Below are 20,032 nucleotides of genomic sequence, written 5' to 3'. Positions count from 1 at the left end.
GAGTAAATCTGTAACCAGATCCCCAGCTCTGATCAAGATTGCGAAAGCAGGACCCACGTGGAGGTAATGTATTAACTCTGGTCATAGGGAGTGACTAAGGCTGCCCAGGCCTCTGCTACATTCACCACCCACACTCAAGCCTGGACATGAGACCTGCTCTTGTTTTCCAAGAGGGGGCCAGAGTGGGGGGTAAGGCGTGGACAGTCTTGGAAGTTTACCAAGCTCTGGCTGAAGTGACAGGAAACGGAGTAGAAATGGGCATTATTATATTACCATCTGAATATTAATAGCAAGTTAATCATTATCATCATCATAACCACTCTCATTATTGAGGAATGACTGTGTGCCAGGCAACATCTATGTATTGTGTTTAATCCCAGGTGTTGGGTAATGCTAACCTCTTTTATAGCTGAGGAAACAGATTAGGAGATGTGATCTGAGACCGTACAGGTAGCAAGATTTCAGAAAACCATCCCTAAAATTCAGGTTGGCCTGAGCTCCTGCATTTATGCTGCATTGAATGTGATAAGGTGCTGCCCCCCCACACTGCTGCTCACCCCTCAGGGTCCCGGCGGCATGCACCAGGCGGAGCTGCCAAGCCTGGCCCTGCCTTGCCTGTCCCCCACGTCAGGATCCAGTGAAAAATGAAAATGCAATTCCAAAAGTATTATGAATTTTAAGACAGCAACAGCAGAGCACAGTCTGGGGCCTTTCTAAGCGCTAGGCTCTGTGAATGCGTGTCGCACAGCTGCCAAAGCCACCCCTAGGCCCAGCCTCTCTTTCCTTCCTGGCAGGTCCAGCCCAGCCTGGTGATGGGGCCTGGAGCTAGCTGAGAGGGGCTGGGAGGGTCGGAGGGTCGGAGGCCCCTCAGCTGGTGGGGTCTAGGCCCGAGGTTCTGCTCCCCACAGTGCTGCCCCTGCCCCAGCCCCCTCGGATCCACCTACTTCTGGGTTGCTGTGCCCATGGCCAAGCCCGGCCCCGAGGGCTCACAGGCAGCACCGCTCTCCAGCTGGGCAGCAGTTTCATGTCGCAGCCCTGAATCAGTCCTCCACCTGTGCAACTTCCAGGCTGTTCTTCTGTCCACCTGGCCTCTCCTCTCCCTTCTCGGCTTCTGCTCCCAGGTTCCCAAAGTCGTCTGACCAGTTTGAAACTTCAGAGCTTCTGCTCAGCACTTTCCTTTCCACCCTCTCCTCCCCAGTACTCCCCAGGGGGTTGCGGAGTACTACCTCTCCCTACCTCCTACACACTCAGCCACACAGAGACGAAGCCTTGAAATTGTACAGGATCTCAGACGTAGTCACACAAAGAACTCACAACACCTAGACTCAGATGCAGACCCCACATAAACACAGGGCCACATCACAGGCTCGCAACTCTACACCTAATATGACTCAGCGGTTCTTTGGGCTCTGGCTCCTATCCTGGTGCCTAGGGGTTCTTTTCTGGGGGAGGTTCAGAGATGTCGTGGTTCAGGCAGGCCAGGAACAGGTGATAGATTGTAGGCGGCTGGGCTGCAGTGTAGCTCAGGGAAGCGGGAGAGTCAGGGCATGCTTGGTGTACCCCAATTCTCCAGCAATGACCTCTCCCCACCCCCCCAAATCTGAATTCCCTCCCAGCCCTACCACTACTCTGCCTGGGACTTGTCCTGAGCCTCTTTTGTTGTCTAAGCCTTGGTTTCTGCACCTGTCAGCTGGGGATTAGAGTGTCTATCCTGCCCACCTCCCAGGGCTTTGGAGGACCACAGAGAGATACAAGCTAAGGCAACTGCAAGTTGTAACATCAACTGACCCCAGGTCCCCAGACCCAGGTAGGCCCCAGGCAGGGCCCTTTACTCTGTGCGCTAAGGGAAGAGCCCCAGGACAGAACTACTGGGAAGAGCAGGACTTAGAGCCAAGATGCTGAATCCAGCCCCTTCCAGGAACCCTGCCCCACCCTCTCCTAGGCAGGCACCTAGGGCCCAGCCATGCCAGCTGGGGTCAGAGAGTGAGGAGCAGCTGGGTGTAGACCCAGTGAGAATACTGCTCTGGGAGGGGCGCTGATAGCACGCAGTGGTTGCAGTAGGTGTGTCCACAAGGTGACCTGCTTAGGGAGTTTTCCATGGTTTTTTTCTTTCTCATGCTGGATCTGGGGTTTCACCACTCACAAAACTGGATCCATATGCCTTTGACTGCTCACTGACATTTCCAACCGTGACAGACCCCACTTACCTCTGGAAAATTGTGGGGACCTCTATTTAGCCCTCTCTGGGAGGGACATCAGCAGAAACACCAACATCCGTCCTCCTAGCCCCTCAAGCACATTTTGCAGAGAGAAAGAATCAAGGTCACTGGGTTTTATTTGAGTCCACAGGGGAAGGCCTTGGCCCACCACCCAGGCGCCAGTGCCCCAAAGCTGGAGGAAGAGGGAGAGTGGCAGCCCAGAAGGGCAAGGCCTCCCTGCCCTCAGCAGCCCGCAGAAAGGAGAGGGCAGATCCAGGAGAAGCCTCTGCTGTCTTCAGGGGCTGACCCCGAAGGGGAAGGAGCTGGACTAGAGCTCTGCCCGTGTGATTGGCGCCTCTTCTGAGCAGGCGCCCTGGGGGCTTCCACACAGCAATGCCTTCAGAGCCTCTTGGCCTTGTTGGTGGGCTTCATAGATCTGGTCTTCTCCAAACTCCCCCAGGTAGTGCAGACATGTCTTGGAGAGCCTAGGGGAGCCCAACAGGAACGTCAGACTCTGCCAGCCCACAGGGGGCAGACTGAGGTTCCAAGGGGGCCGTCCCACCTCTCCCCTCCCATCCTACCTGGTGGGCCAGGGGCCCCCCGTGATCATCACGCTGATGTGTGGTTCTGGCCCATGGCTAAGTCCTGGGCCCGTGAGACGTTTCACCTGGTTCACTTCTCGAACCCCGTAGCTGGAGGCAGTGGGGAGGAGAGCGACAAGGCATTAGTGAGGGCCTGGCTGGTAGGGGACCTGTCCCCACGTGAAGCTGGGCACACTGCGCCTTTGCTGAGTTCAGTGCCCAGATTCTGATCCTCCCTGATGGAAAACTGAGGACCAGAAGGGGAAGCTCCTGGGCCCATGATCTTATGCCTGGGCCACCTACCCTTCTACTTCCCCCCAGCTCCAGAACTCAGACCCCCTTTCTTGACCAGAGCCCTAGTGGGGTGTGTGTGGTGTGAGTGGAAGAACGGGGACCTCCACCCACCAAGCTCTGCCCCTAGAGGAAGGAAGGGACCAAATTTTCAACTCACTCCTGCCAGCTCTGGGAGCAGCTCTTGTCCAGGACATCTGTATAAACCGACTCGCTCAGCTCCCAATGCCCCCCGGAGCTGTGGAGCTTGGCCTCTGCCTTTGCCAGATATTGCCACATCTGGAACAAGGAGGAGCTGAGAGTCAGGGCTTAGGGACTGCCCAGTGCTGGGGAGAGGACAGAAGCCTGGGTCTCTGAGGGAGAATGAGGTGGCAGGGGAGACTAGAGCAGGAAGCACCTGTGAGGCAGGCCTCAGGGTCCCCCCTCCCCGGGTCCCGAAAGCTGGGACTGGACCAGCTGAGGCAGGATCCACTTTCCTAGGACGGGGTGAATGGGTGGGTGGGAAACGCTGAGGTGGAAGGTTAGGCCAGGGCACTGGGGTCTCTCCCCAAGGGCACACCTGCCCATCAGCACATGCTATTTTAAACCACAAGAAAAAGAAAGTAAAAAAAAAAACAACACAGCCCAGTCTTTAGTGACACGTGTACTCATAGGTCCCTTCCTCCCTCCCCCAGATGTACTCAAGTAGACTTGACAGGTTTATGTGTGAACTCAGACAGACAGACAGACAGACAGACACACACACACACACACACAGTCTTATATTCATGCACTCAGGGCACATGCACACGTAAACCCATGCTCCTCAGTCATATTTCAGGAAGGAGTCCAGACCTGAGAATGGGTCTGGAAGTGGAGGAGTCTGAGACCACAAGGTGGTGACTCCCTGGGGTCTCGAGATACTGTGAGGTGTCCCAGATTGTGTGGTTTCCTCTGGGCAGACAGATGAGTAAACTGAGGCATGGAGGTTCAGGTGAGGTGCAGATGGCAATCTCATGGAAGGCTGAGTCTAGTTGGATGGCTGGGCGTGGGGCTTGGGCATCAAAGGCCAGTGGTGGAATCTGAGGTAGATGGCGGGGTCTGGCTTGAGGAGGCCTGGGCAGGGGAACTGCTAGGGGCAGGGACTCACCTGGTAGGCCACCGCCCTGCAGGCATCACAGCGAAGGTGAGCAGGCATGTGAGCGGAGTACTTCTCCTCATCATCCAGCCGTGGGGCAGTGGCTGCGACTGAAGCTCTGTCCCCAAGGCCCCCTGGGATAGCCCAGGCCCCCAGTAGCAGCAGGAGCAGTGGCAGTGACAGCCTCATGGTTCGTGGCGCTGGCTCAGTGAGCATGGGCTGTGGTCAGGATGCAGATGTACGCATGTGTGCCATGGGGGCCTCCCCGGAGCGCCTGACCCAGACCAATGGGGAACTGACACCTCGCCCCTCCCATTTTCTTCCTTCCCCCAGGAGACGCACATGCGCACCTCCTCTGGTGGGACCCCAGCTCCAGCCAACTTAGCTCCATTTCATGGGTAGGGAACATGAGTCACCGAGAGTGGCTGGGCCTGGGCAAGGACACATGGGGACTGGTACTTCCCAAGTCCTGGGATCTGGCCATGTGGCAGACACTGTGCTGAGCACCTTGGGGGATGAGGTGGTTAGTTACCGTCATCTTTATTCTACCACAAGGACATGAAGGCTCAGAGAGAAGTGACAAATCCAAGGCCACACATCTAAAGGGCCCATGCTGAAACTGGAACCCGGACATGACTGACCCCAAAGCCCCCTGGCCACTCAGCCACCAGGAGGAATGATGCCACAGGCATGGTTGCCAGCCTCAGGGTCCCTCCCTGGGAGGCAAATTCACTGAGGTGGGGACACCATAGTGTATGAAAGCCACACATGCTCTCCTTCCCGGAGCCCTAGGGTCCCCTCCACCCAGGCTATACCCAGGCATGAAAGGACATTGTGAGGGGGGGTTAAAGGGCCACGACAGGAAATCAGACACCTTACACCAGTTGTTCCAGCCGTTATAGCTCATTGGGTCAGAGATTTATTGCTCACCAGGATGAGGTGACAGGCCCAAGGTCCTCCATGTAATGGAACCAGCATCTCCGGCCGTGAAAAGATGTCCAGCTTTTTCTGGCTCACAGTCCTCCCAGTCAGCTTCCAGTTCAGGGCAGGGGGGCAGGGGCTCCAAGGGCCGCTGGTCCCCCGGGCGCATGAAACTGAATGAAGGCATCCGTCTCCAGCCCAACACTGCTTCTAAGGGGCACTCTTCTTCCCCAACCTCATCACCTCACGTACCTGTCCAGCAAGGCCCAGGTGCTTCAAGCTCAGAACTACACACAGACCCCCACACAGAGCACCTTCCACTTACTCCACGCACCTTCCCCGAACCCTCCTCAGAGGCTCCTGGAATCTCAGGGCATTTGGAACACATGCTCTGGGTCCTGTTCCTTACTCTGCTGTGACCAGCCTGCAGAACCAGCGCCCCTCAGCATGGTTGTCACATCTGTTACAGGGGGAGTAAAACCAGCTGAGGGCTCTAAGTCTCTCTGGCCAGCCCCACGCAAGGCTCCCTTTTACTGCCAGCCCTATCCCACCCTCTGCTCCACCCAGCAGGGTAAAGGGGCTCCTCTGGAACGTTAGCTCAGCCATTTTCCTGCTTGTAAGTCCTTCCTGATGGCTCACTTCATCTGCTCCCTACCCAGGGTGGGAATGGCTGAAGCCCCCATTCCTGGCCCCAGGATGAACCAGCTCAGCTCTGAGGGCTTAGAGAAGCCAAGTCAGAGGCTGGGGTTGAGGGGAGAATTAAGGGTGGGGCTCCCAGCTAGGACTGCAGCTACTGTTCCACATGCCTCCAAGTACCCCATAGCACCTCCCATATTACTTCCCTGCTCCGCCTCCACCTGCCGTGCCCGCAGCTCCCTTCCTCAGACACAGCCTGGCCGGCTGCACCAGCCGCACTCCCCCACAGCCTCCCAGGTGAAGGCTTGGATTCTTTTTCAAAGAATAACAGACTGAGTGCCAGAGTCCTTCTCCCTCCACCCACTGGTGCTCACTAGCCTGCTCCACTTCAGCGGGGCCCTCCTTCCCGGAGGGCCACACAACTACTGTCCCCTGCTGCTCCCGATTCCTGCTGCTCCTAGAGAACCCCAGCACCCCTCAGGTTGGCTCCTGGGGACAATTCCTGAGACTCCTCCTCTGTTTTACGCGCACACACGCACACACACACACACACCACACCACACTCTGGGAACGCTTGGGAAAGGGGTATACAATGCTGTTGTGGAAGGAAGGCAGTCACTTCCTGAGCTCCAGCGCCGTCAGCCCCGGGGGCTCAGTTACATTCTCTGAAGGTAACTTCTGGTCTGAGGACTAGATAAGATTGGTGAAAAAGGTGACAGAAGAAGGGCAGGGGACTGGATGCCTTAACCTTTCAAGGCCATCAACAGGCCTCAACACCATGGGGATCAGGCCCTGGGGCCTCACACAGGGAACAAGGAGCCCTTGCCAGGCTGGGCAGGAACCGGACCCAAGCTGGTAGGAGGAGCACAGAGAAACAGAGGGGGTGCGGGGCTGGGGGTCCCACTCACGGGCAGATAGTACATCCCGTCCAGGGACCCCGCGTCCGAGGCCCAGGGTAACTGGGTGCCGCTGAAGGGTGGTGGGCCCGGAGACGGCGGCAGTGAGAGGCCAGGGAGAGGCCCATAGGCGGGCGGGTAGAGGCTGGGGTTTAGGGCCAGAGGGGTGTAGATGCGCCTGGGTGGCCCCGGGGGCGAGGGCGGCAGAAGCACCTCCACGTATTGCCCGCTCTCTGGGTCAAAGAGCAGCCGTAGCCGAGGCTGCCGTGGCGCCTCCACAAAGTAGTAGCGGCCACTCTCCGGATCCACCAGGACCTTCCCTGTGCGCGCAGCCCCAGGTGGCCTGCGTGACCCTTGGGAGGGGCCTTCTGGGGACCGGTCCATCGGAGGCGCAGAGGCTGCGCGGGTCTGGGGCCGGGCCGTCGTGCCCGCCGATGCCTGGGGCTCCAGCAGGAGAGGTGCCTGGGGCTCCAGCAGGAGAGGTGCCTGGGTCGCAGTCGCAGGCTCTGGGGCCGAAGGGGGCGTCTCCAATTTGAGTGCTCTCCCAGGGCTCGAGCTAGGTTGCATCTGAGGGGAATTGGGGCGGGGTGGCCCAGACGGTTGGACCCCTGCTGGCCCTGTGGGCGACTGCTGGGGTAAGGTGCGAGCTCCACCTAGAGGGCTGGTCGTACCCTCACCATCGGGGACAAGGCGCTGGGCCTCCGTAACCGGGTTCTCCCCTGCAGGACCGCGCACTAGGACTCCCCGGGTTTCCTCTGGTCGTCGGCCCAATGCCAGGGCACCAGGCAGGCGGATCTCAGTGCGCGCAAAGGGTTTCGCTGTGCTGTTCTCTGCCCTCCGCCGCAGGGCCCCGTTGGGCTGCGAAGCGTCCCTGGGAGCTGTGTTGGAGGAGAGCTCTGGGGACTCGTAGGGGTGCGAGACGACTGGCAGAAAGTCCTTGAGATAAACGGAAGTGTAGTGAGCCGGGGCGGGGGTCCCCGGCATCTGGAGCTCTTGCTTCTTGGATGCACCGTCCTCCTCCGGACGGGAATCCGCAGGAGGGGCAGGCAGCCCTGAGCCTGGGATTCCCGCCGGAAAACTCGGCGCGTATGTGGTCTTCACCATCTTGCGCACGTCGCGGGGTCGCGGAATAGCCACTCGCGGACGTTCCAGGGCCGCTTCTCCAGGGCCCACGGCTTCCGGGCGCACATCCGAATCCACGGTGCCCACGAGGCGACTGACGGGCAGGCCAGGTGCAGCCACCTCTGGCGACGGCTGACTGCCTCGGGAGGCGAGATCCGGCATCTCCCGCGTGGAGGGACTCTCAGCCTCTGTTAGCTCTGGAGTCCTAGGTGAGGATGGCGTAGGCGGCGCCAGCTCCCCCTGGACTACGCCATTCACGGCTTCCCGCGTAGAGGCTACGGATGAACCCTGGACTGTGGGATCCCATGTCTCTTGGGGCGATGGGCTCCAGGTCTGTACAGGGCGATCTGGAGCCTCCCTTGAGGACAAGGCCGGCGGGGATGGGCTCCTACTCCCTTTTACCGTAGCTCCGATTACGGGATGTGGAACCTCCCACAGTGAAGGAGGCTCAGGGGATGGGCTTCTTGCCCTGTTGACACCCGGATTCCACTGGGGAAGGGTCGGAGGGGAAGAGCTTCTTCTGCTGACAGTTTCCTCGACGGTGGGATCCTGATTTTCCCGTGCGGCGTATGCCTCAGGGAAGGACGGACTACTCACCCTCCGAATAGCCCGATCCCACGGGGACAGGTTCTGTGGGGCCAGGCAGTGAGAACTCCGCACGGCTCCATTTAGAGGCTGCCGCAGCGAGGACGGGCTCCTGGGCCTCACAGCCTTACTCGGAACTTCCCAGGTGTCGCTGGATTCGAAAGAAGGGCTCTGTGGCTTCAGAACGGTTCGATCCGGAGTCTCTCCAGGGAACCTAGTCTTGGGTTCTTGGTTCTGCGTCTCTTGGGTCTTCTCCATTGACTGCAGGAAGATGCTGGAACTAACCGGCCCCAGTGGCTCGGTCCCGGGCGCGGGCTTGTCGCGCCGAATCGCGCGTTCGCGGAGGCTGGGCCACGGCCGTGGGGCCCTGGCAGGGGCTGAATTATATTGCACACGGGGTGGCCGAGACCTGCCATCCTCCTGGACCATTCGGGTACTGCTGGCCGTTTTCTGAGCCTCGGGCTCTGCTCGATCTGTGGGCCCGAAGGTGGCGCTGCTTGGGGCAAGAGCCGCGGGGTTCAGTTTTCTGGCTAGCGCCGCCTGCACGATGCCCGCGGCGGCCTGCAGACGGCCCAGGGACTCATCCAGGGAGCCGGTGCGCAGGAGCAGTCGGGGGCGCGGTGCGCCGGCCTCCCGCGGGGGACTCCGAGGCCGGGGACGCAACTCGATCTGACGCTTGGGCACCGTCCGGGGCCGGGAGGGCGCCGCATGCTCCTCCAGCGCCACCTCCACACATTCGAACTGCGCTGGGGTGGAAGGACTCAGCCCACGGGGCCGCAGCTCCAGGTAGGTGGCCCAGCGGGAACCACCGTCGGGGGGCTGGGGCTGCGGTGCGGCGGGGGCCGGCGACGGGGGCCCTGGTGGAGAGAGGCTGTGGACAGTCCGCGCCGTGATCTGTTGCACCTCGCTATCCGCCGAGTCAGAGGGGCTGAACAGGGCCCCGGGGCCGAAGATGACTTCCATTTCCCCCGACGGCAGCATGCGCAGCTGGGGCTGGGGTGGCCGCGGGCCTGAGCCCGGGCCTCGCGGGAAATCCGAGCCGGGCCGGAGCTGCTGGAGGCTATTCTGGGCGCTGACGGACAGGCGAGGCTGCGCACCCGCCCCCAGCACAGGGGCCAGCCGGGGCCAATTTGCCCGGCCCTCTGCGTCCGGCCCAATGTCCCGGGGCTCTGGAGAACCTGGAGCCGTGTGGTAGGAGCCTGACGAACTGGAGGAGTCCTGGCGGCGCGCGGGGGCCGAGGGTAGTTGACCTGTGAGCCCGGGCAGGGCTGGCGGGGCGAGCGCGATCAGCATGGTGGGGCCGGACACCGCTCACTACCTCCCTCGCATTCGCCTCCGCTGGACGCCCGCACTGTCCCCGCCCCGCCCGCGGATGCCAGGGGGTCACCGCGCCTTAAAGCGGCCGCACCCGCTCTCGACCCAGCGGTATCGCCAGCAGGAGAGACCGGGAGCCTGGGCCTTACTCTCCCAAGCCCTTCTCGGGCGCGGCTTGGAGCGCTGGGGTGGCACTCCAGGCTTTGGCTGACAGGAAGGTGAGGGGCGGAAACCGAGGCTGATGGGAAACCTGTCCGAGGTCAAGCACTGTGGCAAATGGATCAGTGTGAGAGCCAGGGGACCAAACCTTCAGGCCAGGCAACTCAGATCCTTCCAGCCATTTCCTCTCCCCCTCGGCCCTCAGTGCCTTCCCATTGCAGCAGGGCACCCCTGCTCCCTGGTTCTGTTATCCCATCCCAGGTGGAGCTCCTCAGTGGGAACCCGCTTTCCTTGACTGGTCACTCTGCAACCTTTGATAGAGGAGCATTGCTTGGAGGAGGCCCCCCACTCCAAAAGCTGTCTCGGGGCCTCAGGGAGTTGCTGTCCCTGGCCAGGCCCATCGCCTTTTGAGGGAACTTACTGGAAGGAGCTGGTGTGGACAGCTCTTTTACAGGCTGCCTTGAACCAGAACAAGTCCTGGATGCTGATGTGGGCTCTCTCAGGAACATTTTGGCTTGCCGCAGTCCCCTCTCTAAAGCCCCAGAGGCAGGAATAGCTCTCTGCTCCCCCAGGCCCTCCCAAGGCCTCATTCAGCCCCTACCACCTCAGCACTAGCCCTGGGGACAGGCACTGGTTGGGAAGCAGCCACCATCTCTAAGTGTTCTGGGGCAATGACAATGGGCACCATTTGCCCTTAAACTTTTGACCTCCAGGTCCTGCAAGGCTCAGGCCCCACCTGGCCTCGGAGCAAGGGCACGGCCCCTCCTCTGCACTTGCTTTCACACCTGCCTGGGAAAGACTGGGTGGGACAAATCTGACTCCGCCTCCCTAGTGGGTCCCCTGCCAGCATGAATCCCTGTGATCACCTTGCCATCAAGGAATGGCTTCTAAGAGGATGAAGCCTGTCACAGCCCATTTCCCCACCTTAAAAGGAGACATGGCATTATTATCCTTTTCCCTCCTCGCGTTTGTGAAGACTGATGAGCTTCTGTTTGGGAGAAGTGCAAGAAGGTGCACATGTATTTCACAATACAACACTTTTGTCATGGAAATTGGTTTCCCAAATTTATTGTGGTCCTGGAACCTTCAGTAGTGTCTTTGAGGTCTCTGGTCAGGGCTTCTTTCCTTTCAGGGCGCGCGCGCTCTCTCTCTCTCTCTCACACACACACACACACACACACACACACACACACACACACACACGGCTGTTTATATAGGCAGGGATTAAATGCCGAGTTAGAAAGGACACTGCCCACTAGACAACAAAGTATCGTCCCCTGGGGTGCAACCCCATAACCCCATGGACCTCCTGGCAGGTGGTGCTCCGAGGCCTGCTCCCCACAGAGGGCCTGATAACTTGATTCTCACTTGGGTCATGAAGGCCCCGGAGGCAGGCAGGGAGGAAGGAAGGAGTGCCTTCTGCCTCTTATCTTGCCCCTTCCCTGGAGCCAGGCCACCGATGAGGCTTGAGGGGGTACCCACAGGGATAGGAAGGGTCAGGCTGGGGATCCCCACAGTAGAGAAGGCAGAGTTCAGGTCACAGAGAACAGAAGGTTGACGACCATTTTATTTTTCCCTGGGATGCTGGTGGCTCCGGGCCTGACGAGTCCCTGCGGCTCTCTTATGCTTCTGGTCTAGCACCTGGGCCATGTAGCTCTCCTGTTGCTTCTGGATCCGGAAGTCAGACATGTGATTCCTGCAAGGAGCCGGCTGGGCGTCGGCCGGGGACAGCCCGCAGCAGGGGCCAGCGGTCTGACTCCCATAGGCATCAACAACCCCCAGCCTGTCCATGACCCCTCACCTGAAAGTCTGTTTCTGTTGGCTGATAACTTGCTGCAATTCCTTAATCTCATTCTCTTTGCCATTAAGTATATCTTCTTGCTTTATAATGTGAGACTCAATTTCTGTGGGGGAGAGAGGCAGGGAGGAGGTGGTTCCATCCCACGGGCTCCTTCCTGAGACAAGGCATTCCACCATGGGTCTTTTCAGAACTTGGTTCCTCCCACCCAGAGGTTCTTCATGGGTAGCTGTGAATACTTCAGTAAGAATGAGTTTATTATGGAGTCTGGATGGCGTGGTGGGGACACAGAGTCTGATGAATGTGTCAGTGACTTCACACCTCTATTCTGGACCAGGTAGGTGACTCACATGAGGGCAGACAAAGGCCCTTGGAGACAGGTGGCAGCCGTGCCCAAAGGCAGAAGGATGAGCGGCTCCTGCCCGAACTCCTGCAGATCTTTGCAGATACCGCCTCATTAGTGAGACTCTCCCTAGTCTACAATTATAACTCTCCCCGATACTTCCTACCCCTTTTCCCTGCTTTATCATATATTTCACTCATTTACCTTCTCCCCTACTAGGATGTAAGGACAAGGGTTTTTGTTTTATTCATGGTTTTAACCCTAAGGCCTAAAATAGTATCTGGCACATAGTAGGTGCACAATAAACTTGTGGAATGAACAAAGAGGATGTCCGCTGGGGGTTTAGGACTTAGAAACATCACCTAGTTCAGTCACCTCAATCCAACCAGACCAACTGAGGGCCAACCAGATGTGTCCAGCCCTGTGCAGGGTCCCCACCCTCTAGGCAGCAGCTCCTGAAAGGAGTGTTAAGACTCAGGAACTGATCAGAGGACAGAACAAGGTGATGTTTCAATGGGTATTGGTGAGACAGTATGACCACTCTGGGCAAGTTGCCTCCTTTTCAGACCAATGTCCTCATTCATTTATATAGATGTGGACAGAGACAGCCCTTCCAGGGTGGGGAGGACCCAGGAAGATTAATGGTGGTAGAGCTTACCTGCTCATCAGAAGATGCCCATTAGATGCCAGGATGATTTTTGTAACTTGGGTCAGAATCCAATGAGGTTTTAGGGACATGGGGGGTATTTTATCTATATAACTGTCTCTTAGGAAGCCCTGGAAAATTCTGATCCTCACAGGAAGAAAACCCCACTGCCTTTAAAGGTCAGACAAAGAGTAACTAAAACAGAAGCTCTGAAAATGCAGAAATGCTGAAGCATTTAAGGTTTCAGAAGAGACAGTCTGGTAAAAAGTTAAGGCACAGCATAGAAAAGAGGAGACATAGATGAAGGAAGGGAAGGAAAACATGAGCTCATGGGGTCATAGGCCCAGGATTATCAAAACTCCTTCCCCAGGTGACCCAGCTAATCCAGACTCATTGCTTGTGAAGTTCTCTTCAGAAAAAACATCAGAAATTTGTGTGAATCTTTTAAAATAAATGAGGTAAATGTAAAATAAATGGCACCCATTGAGAAAATGGTTAGAAAAGCCCTTTGAAAAGATTTAGGAACTGTGTAAGTAAAACTAAACTGAAACCACACAAAGGGAAGAGGCAGCAGGGAGGCCCAGGCCAGGAGGAGGCCAGGGGGAGGTTCGGGTCACCAGATTCGCTCAGCTAAGGGCTTGTGCCCCACTGGAGGGATTCAGGACCTTCTCGGAGGAGGCAGCCAGGCTCCATCCCTGTGACTCTCGCACACCTTGCTCAAGCAGACACAGGGCCCTATGGCCTTGGCTGAGCTTTAGGAAACGCCCTCAAGGCAGGATGCCTTTTCCTAGCACTGCCAGGAAAGGCCCTTCTGTTCCTTTTGGGGAAATGGCGGTGGGGGATGTCCAGAAAAAGGGAAAGGACTAGAGACCAGTGTCCTTGCGTAGGAAGGCAGTGAATGCCTGTTGGGCCCCAGGAGGCCCTAATGGGAGCCCTTGATCAAACAACCATGAGGCCTGTCAGGCCTCCTGGCCGGATCAAGATGGCAGCCTGCTGGCAACTTACCAATGAGAATACTCACCAAGGGAGAGAGAAGGCTGGATTGGAAGGTAGAGGGTGCCCAAGGCTTCAGGTGGGGCCCATCAAGAGAGACCCTGAACCTCTCTTAGGCTTGAGGCCTATTTTGGGCTCTGGCCTATTCAAAATCTGCTCCAGTGAATGAAGCAGACGTTATATATGGAATTCACATCTACTTCTTAAAATAGGTATAAAGTAAAAAATAGAGGAGTTTAGCATTCTGGGAAAATGAAAGTGGGTAGCTGATTGAAAGTGCGCCACAACTCACAGCACCAACGGAGCCAAGTGGCTACATGCATCTGCATGGAGCAGAGTTGACAACTAACGGCCCACAGACATACTTTACTTGGCCTATACGATATTTTTAAAATTTCTAAATCACTGCCACCACTAAAAAGTCAGAAAAGCTTCCACTAAAACTGGTTTCTTTCTTAAAGCTCTGACAGTGCTGGACCCCCATTTCCACAGCAGAGCTGCTAAGCCCTTGACAGGGCGGGGCTGTCCGCAACACCACGGTCCTCGCTCCGCCCAACCTGGAGCCCAGCGGTCAGCTCCCACGTGGGACTGTGCTTGCCTTGTTGTTCCTCTTTTAAAAGGGTTACAGATAAAGTACACTAGTTCTAATATCCATCAAAAGTGGAAAAACAAAAGGTGGAATAAGAAAGGTTGCACGTTTCGAGAAAAAATGGGAGCGAGCCCGTTCCTTTATGGTCATGAAGAATATTGTATGCCAACTGCTTCCCTCATTTCCGTGGCCTGCCTGGTCCCTGAAGGCCTTTGTGGAGGTGTGGCCCGCCTGGGCCTGCCTGTATCCTCAGCCGGGAACAGAAGTTGGGATGAAGCCCTGCCCTGGACATGGGCACGGAGCAGTTAGGGATGAGCCCACGTATGTAAGCGTGGGAGGGAGCACGGGCCTCCCGCCTACCATTGCACTTGGTGATGAGCTGGTCCTTCTTGCTGGACTCCTGCAGGGCTCTGCTTTTGACGGTGGAGAGCCTGGGTGGAGAACATAAGGGGTGGGAAGGCTGACAGGGAGATGGGACCCCTAAACCTTCTCCCCCTACCAAGGCCTACTCACGCCTTTTCAAAGGCCAGCTTCTCTTTCTCCAGCTGTTTAGATAGCACCTCTACCTCTCCAAGGGCAAACTGCAACTTCTCCTCTTCCTTAGCCAGGAGGACCTTGGTCTTGGCATGAGCAGCTTTCTCTTCCTACAGGGGCAACACCAGTAACCTTATTACCCCAAGCCACCTTTGATCTCCTAGGCTCCCTCAGCCAGCCCCCTTACTCAGAGGGCAACACATAAGCCAGGGCACAGGAATGAGGAAGATTCTGTCCTCATTACTGGGGCTGGAGGCTCTCAGAGGCCGATACTCAATCACTCTTCTCAACCACAAGGACCCTGGGACACGGGAAGATTAGGAGCCTGCAGAGGCTACTACTCACCACCAGCTTCTTCTCCACTGCCTGGAATTCTTCTTTACTGACAAAATTTTCATCCTGGAGAACCATCTGCAATAGAGCCTGGCTCAGGAAGGGCCTGGGACTAGGGTGTCCTCAGGGACCAGGAGCAAGGATGGATAATGGGTTGATGCCCAGGGCACCTAGGAAGAGACTGGGGCCCTTGGAAGGGAGAATTCAATTCCACAAGATTCACTGAGGCTCAGCTCTTGGTCTTGCCCTCAAGGAGCAACCATTCTTATAGAGGAGATACCTCATGGCCAGAACTTGTAACATGGCATGTGCTATGATGGAGAAGCACAAAGTGGTGTTCAGAGGAGATCCCTGACCCGGCCTGGGGAAGGGTCAGAACTGCCTCAGGAGAAGGGGACACCAAATCAGACCTGAGATCTGACTGCTATGTAGGGGTGGCCCAGAAGAAGAGAGGTGGAAGAGAAAAGTGTTCTAGGCTGTGAGGAAAAGGCCAGGGATGGAGCCTGCCGCTTAAAGAGGCCAAGAGGAAGAGCTGGTAATTCAATGCTGTTGGCTGCACACACAGCCATTAGAATGAGAAAGAGATGTGCGTCATCTTATTTCTGAGATGGAGTTATCTCCCGCCTTCTTATCAAGATAGAAGACAAAAACAGAAAAACCACAAACCCCACCTGGGCAGGATTTTATCAGGCCTGTCCAGACAATCTGTGGCTCCAAAGCTTTGCTCCCATGAACTAGAACTTGACCGAGAGCAAAAGCAAAGGGACATAAAGGGGTCAGAAGCCCAAGCCCTTGAATGATCAAGTGCAAGGTCCAAACCTGTGCTGACTGCACTCAGCAAGGCACTTCACCAGACACTGGGGAGGGGGTGTCCCTAATAGGAAGGATGCCTGAACCTGAGGGCCTTGGAAAGTCAGTGAAGTCGTCTCCAACTAGAAATGGAGAAAACGAGGCTCGGTGAATAGATAGGGTCATATCTACCCGGCCCTGCACACCCAAACAAAGAGAGTAGAGAGCAACTTGATTTAGATTAAGATTCCCTTGTAAAATATTCATGAAATTCTTCTCCTTTTGGTTCCACCCCCACAAGCCTTAACACATCTGGGCCCCGCCTCCTGATGACGCTACTGGCAATGGGTTCTCGGCACGCCCCTTGCTTCGAGACAGGGTCTGGCCCCGGTCCCACCATTTAGGCGACATCTCCCTCAGCTCTCCTGGGTGCGTACCACGTTCCTCAGCTGATGGATCAGTTCCTCCTGAGATTCAATTACGTCTCGCAGTTGATCGAAGGCGAGACACACCGACCCTGACCCGCCCTGCGACCACCCGGCGGGCGTCGCCATCTTTTGCCCCCGCCAGCTCGTTGGAAATGGCTGCCGCTGGGTGGCTCACCATGCCGCCCACCAATGAGGATGCGACGCCACAGAGCACCCTGGCAACCGGGGGCGGGGACATTATTTGTTAGCCGGGATGGGACCCGCCTCTTAAAGGAGTCGCCCGGGGAATTTAACAACCCTTAGGAATTTAAGTTTATAGAGACTTTGTCTATCTGTTTTATCTTTTGTTTCTCACGTAGTCCTGAGGAGCAGGCCGGGACTGGCTAATATGGATATTTCCTTTATGAGCCAGTGAATAGGCAAAACACCCGCCCTCAGCCTTCTCCCCGAAACTGCAAGTCAGTGAAGCAAGAGCCAGTTAAGGCAACACCTGCATCTTTAGCTTCAAACGCCTCTCTGCCATCATCATCTCTAAATATACCCCAGAGTATGAGCCGCCAGCCTCCCGTGTTCTCTATTCCTCTTACGACATACGCAGTACTTAGGAGGCCTGAGCCTAAGCAATGAACGTGGGGCTCAAGAATAGAAAAGGCGAGTGGTCTCACCCAACCTAAGTCCTCAATAGTCTGGTATCAGGCTCTGGGCAACCGCACTGGCCAAGTGCGACTGCATCAGGATGCTGCGGGGGCACTGAAGAAGAGTCTGAAGAGATTAGAACTAACGTGGAGCACGAAGGGGCCTTCTAAAACGGATAGGGAAGGGTAAGATAATCACACATCATCACAGCCCACCCCCCCGCCCCTTTTTCTGGAACACAGTTAAGATTAAGCTTGGGGAATACCAGAGCTATTATTTATCGAGTATGTCGTGGCACAGTTTTGCCATATCAGTATTTTTCACTTGCTCTTTATAATAACCTTGGAAAGTAGGTTCTATTATCCACATTTTACAGATGAGGAAATGCAGGTTCTCTAGAGCGAATAACTTGCCCAAAGTCACCCAAGCTACTAAACCTCGGAACAGTTTTCAGGTGGGCAGTTTGATTCTAGAGTCCATGTTCTTTTTTTATAGTTTTTGATTTATTTATTTTTAGAGAGAGGGGAAAAGAGGGGGAGAAACATCAGTGTGAGAGAGAAACTTGATTGGCTGCATCTTGTACGCATCCTGACCAAGGACAAACCTGTAACCTAGACGTGCCCCAACTGGGAACTGAACCTGCAACCTTTCGCTTTGCAGGATGATGCCCAACCAACTGAGCCACACGGGTCAGGACTAGAATCCATGTTCTTAACCATGATGTGGTGCCACATTTTTGTTGGACATAATGGATGCAGAAGTTATGGAAGCGGGAAATGACTATATTAAGGAGTTTGCAAAAAATGTTATCAGTGTCCAGGAAGGAAAGATGGAAGTTTAGGTAAGCCACCCAGGCTGCTCTGCAGGACTCCCGGGGGCCTCTTTTTCAGCTGGATGTTGTGGCCTGACAAACGTGGTCATTCCTGTGGGTCTCCCAGGGATAGCTCTTGTTTTATCTTTCCTTGTTGCTTGTGTCTGTTCTCATGTCCTTGAGAGTAAGGCTATTTCTCTCAGCCAGTCTGAAAGGGCCCAGGGTTGTACAGCTGACTGGGACTTCTGTGATGGAAATGTTCATCTGCACTGTCCAGTACTGCAGCCACTAGCCAATGTGGGCTATTGAGCCCTTGAAACATGGCTCATGTGACTGAGGAATTACTTTTAAACATTTTTTAAATTTTAATTATTTAAAATTTACATTAAAACAGCCTTATTGTGGCCCTGACTGGTGTAGCTCAAAGGGTTGGATGTCCCGCAAACTGAAAGGTTGTGGGTTCGATTTAGGGCACATGACTGGGTTTCAGGTCAGGTCCCTGGGTGTACGAGAGGCAACCGATCAATATTTCTCTGGCACATCGATGTTTCTCTCCCTCTTTCTCCTTCCCTTCCCTTCTCTAAAAATAAATAAAATAAAATCTTGTACGCTTAGGGCAAAACCCAGGAGCACAGTAGGCTCCAGCAGCCAGTTCCCTGGGGGTGGACGGTTATGAGCGAGAGAGAACACTGGATACCAGCATAGTCATGAGGGATGGTCGACCTGGCTGGGGACTACCACAGACTCTCACTCCCTAGGTCAACAAGCGTTATGAGTTCCTGGCCAGTCAGGGCTCAGTGGGGCTCAGGATCACATAACATCACAAACAGCTCTATGATTCTGCCCCAGAAAGCGTGGCTTTCTACACAGTGTTATCCTGATTGATGTTCAGGTTTTCACTTGCTGTATAACACCACTCAAAATTTATACCTTAACAAATAATTTTGCTTGGGAATTTTCAATTTGGGCAGAGTTCAATAGTGAAAGCTCATCTCTGCTCCATGTAGTATCAGCTGGTATGGTTGTTGGGGGAGGGAGGGAGGGAGGCTAGAAGTTCCCTGCCAAGACAGCTCACTCACATAACTAGCAAATTCGTGCTCGTCAGCTGGGAGCTCATCTGAGACTGAGGACTAAGTTCTTCTCTATGGACCTGGTGATGGGGTTCAAGAGAAAGTATCCGAAGTGACAAGAAATGGAAGATGCCAGTTTCTTGCGGCCTGGGCCTAAGAAACAGCATAGTGTCATTTCTGCTGTGTTCTATTGATCAAGGAGCCACAGAGTCCAGTTTCCAGGAGAGCAGACACATGCCACCTTTGGATGGGAGGAGTTTCAATGTGGGCTGCACTTCCGTGGTCCTGAAGTCCTGACAGATGACGTTTCATTCTCTTCAGGATTCAGCTCAGATAAAATTAGATGGAACTTAGACTAGTAGGGGAGACAGAAAATCAAAAAACACTCAAATCTCAAACAAAGTCATTATTCAAATAAATAGCATTATAGTTATGACAGGTGCTAAGAAAGACAGGAATGAGAGTATTTTTAAAAGGAGATTTAACCCAGTCTGGTGTACAGGGAAGGCTTCTGTGACAAAGTGGTTTTTGAGCTGGGCCTTAGGAAGATAACTAGGAGGCACTTAGCAAAGAGGAGGGGGCCAGGTGAGTGGGAAAGAGTTCCGGGAAGAGGGAACAGTATACATAAAGTCCTGGGTTAGAGAGTGTCGTGACGACAAGGCTAATATGGCAGAAAAGAAAAAGATGTTCAGGGCAAGTGCGGGTAGAGGCCTGAACTTGGCAGAGCGTTACTAAGTATCAGGCCATGCTAAGGACTTTGGCAATTATTTTTTGGGGGGGCCAAAGAAAGCTACTGAAACATTCTAAGCAAGAGGGTGACATACTTTATGTTTCGAAATGAAATCTCTAGCTGCAGCAAGGTGTACATGTTGGAGGGGCCCCAAGTTGGTGCACAGAGACTACTTATGCTCGTGCGGCTACTGCAAGTTTTTATCAGAGGAAGTAGATGATAGTTTGGGAGTCAGATGGTGTCAGAGGAGATGAAAAGAGTAGGTGGATTTAGGATATTCTGGAGGTAAAACTGTCAGGACTTAGCAAGGATGGAGGGGATATGGGAAAAAAGGGTATTTTGGTTGTTTATTGCTGCAAACTACTACAAAATGTAATTAATAACTTAAAACCACCACCATTTTATTTGCTCATGAGTCTGCAGTTTGAATAGGGCTTGTTCCAGCAGCTAATTTTTACTCAGCCCAATCAGCTGGCATAAATAGCTCATATGTCTATGCTCTTAGTCCTTGC

General features: G+C 55.0%; 3 protein-coding genes across 3 annotated transcripts; all 3 read right to left on the bottom strand.

Moving 5' to 3' along the window:
- Positions 1–2,526: 2,526 nt before the first annotated feature.
- MZB1 (marginal zone B and B1 cell specific protein) lies at positions 2,527–5,192 on the bottom strand. The gene is made up of 5 exons (XM_054568367.1): positions 5,118–5,192; positions 4,200–4,406; positions 3,231–3,349; positions 2,780–2,890; positions 2,527–2,683 (listed from the first exon to the last, which is right to left on the bottom strand). Exons 1-5 carry the CDS (start codon positions 5,163–5,165, stop codon positions 2,527–2,529), a joined length of 642 nt encoding a protein of 213 aa, XP_054424342.1. The 5' UTR covers positions 5,166–5,192.
- A 1,337-nt stretch (positions 5,193–6,529) lies between these two features.
- PROB1 (proline rich basic protein 1) lies at positions 6,530–9,689 on the bottom strand. The gene has a single exon (XM_054568366.1). The coding sequence runs from the start codon at positions 9,638–9,640 to the stop codon at positions 6,545–6,547; it is 3,096 nt and encodes a 1,031-aa protein (XP_054424341.1). The 5' UTR covers positions 9,641–9,689; the 3' UTR covers positions 6,530–6,544.
- Positions 9,690–11,369: 1,680 nt separating this feature from the next.
- Positions 11,370–16,434, bottom strand: SPATA24 (spermatogenesis associated 24). Its single transcript, XM_054567969.1, has 6 exons — positions 16,283–16,434; positions 15,069–15,134; positions 14,703–14,833; positions 14,550–14,620; positions 11,622–11,724; positions 11,370–11,516 (listed from the first exon to the last, which is right to left on the bottom strand). The coding sequence occupies exons 1-6, from the start codon at positions 16,397–16,399 to the stop codon at positions 11,387–11,389; spliced, it is 618 nt and encodes a 205-aa protein (XP_054423944.1). The 5' UTR covers positions 16,400–16,434; the 3' UTR covers positions 11,370–11,386.
- Positions 16,435–20,032: the final 3,598 nt, after the last annotated feature.

The sequence above is a fragment of the Pteronotus mesoamericanus genome, unplaced genomic scaffold (genome assembly GCF_021234165.1).
Source record: "Pteronotus mesoamericanus isolate MK-2021 breed Mesoamerican mustached bat unplaced genomic scaffold, CSHL_Meso_final contig_2, whole genome shotgun sequence".
Lineage (NCBI taxonomy): Eukaryota > Metazoa > Chordata > Mammalia > Chiroptera > Mormoopidae > Pteronotus > Pteronotus mesoamericanus.
Note: the sequence above shows the minus strand (reverse complement) of the source record. Positions and strands in the feature narration are given on the sequence as shown.

Bases quoted from the DNA above. Each gene is read 5' to 3' on its own strand.
- MZB1 (XM_054568367.1), bottom strand. From the start codon at position 5,165: ATGCTGGTTCCATTACATGGAGGACCTTGGGCCTGTCACCTCATCCTG. The intron at 4,407-5,117 runs GTGAGCAATAAA...TCCTGACCACAG, and splicing joins GGGCCTGTCACCTCATCCTG to CCCATGCTCACTGAGCCAGC. The intron at 2,891-3,230 runs GTGAGTTGAAAA...CACTGCCTCCAG, and splicing joins TGCTCCCAGAGCTGGCAGGA to CTACGGGGTTCGAGAAGTGA.
- PROB1 (XM_054568366.1), bottom strand. From the start codon at position 9,640: ATGCTGATCGCGCTCGCCCCGCCAGCCCTGCCCGGGCTCACAGGTCAA.
- SPATA24 (XM_054567969.1), bottom strand. From the start codon at position 16,399: ATGGCGACGCCCGCCGGGTGGTCGCAGGGCGGGTCAGGGTCGGTGTGT. The intron at 15,135-16,282 runs GTACGCACCCAG...GCTCTATTGCAG, and splicing joins TCCATCAGCTGAGGAACGTG to ATGGTTCTCCAGGATGAAAA. The intron at 14,621-14,702 runs GTGAGTAGGCCT...TTCTCCACCCAG, and splicing joins AAGCTGGCCTTTGAAAAGGC to GCTCTCCACCGTCAAAAGCA.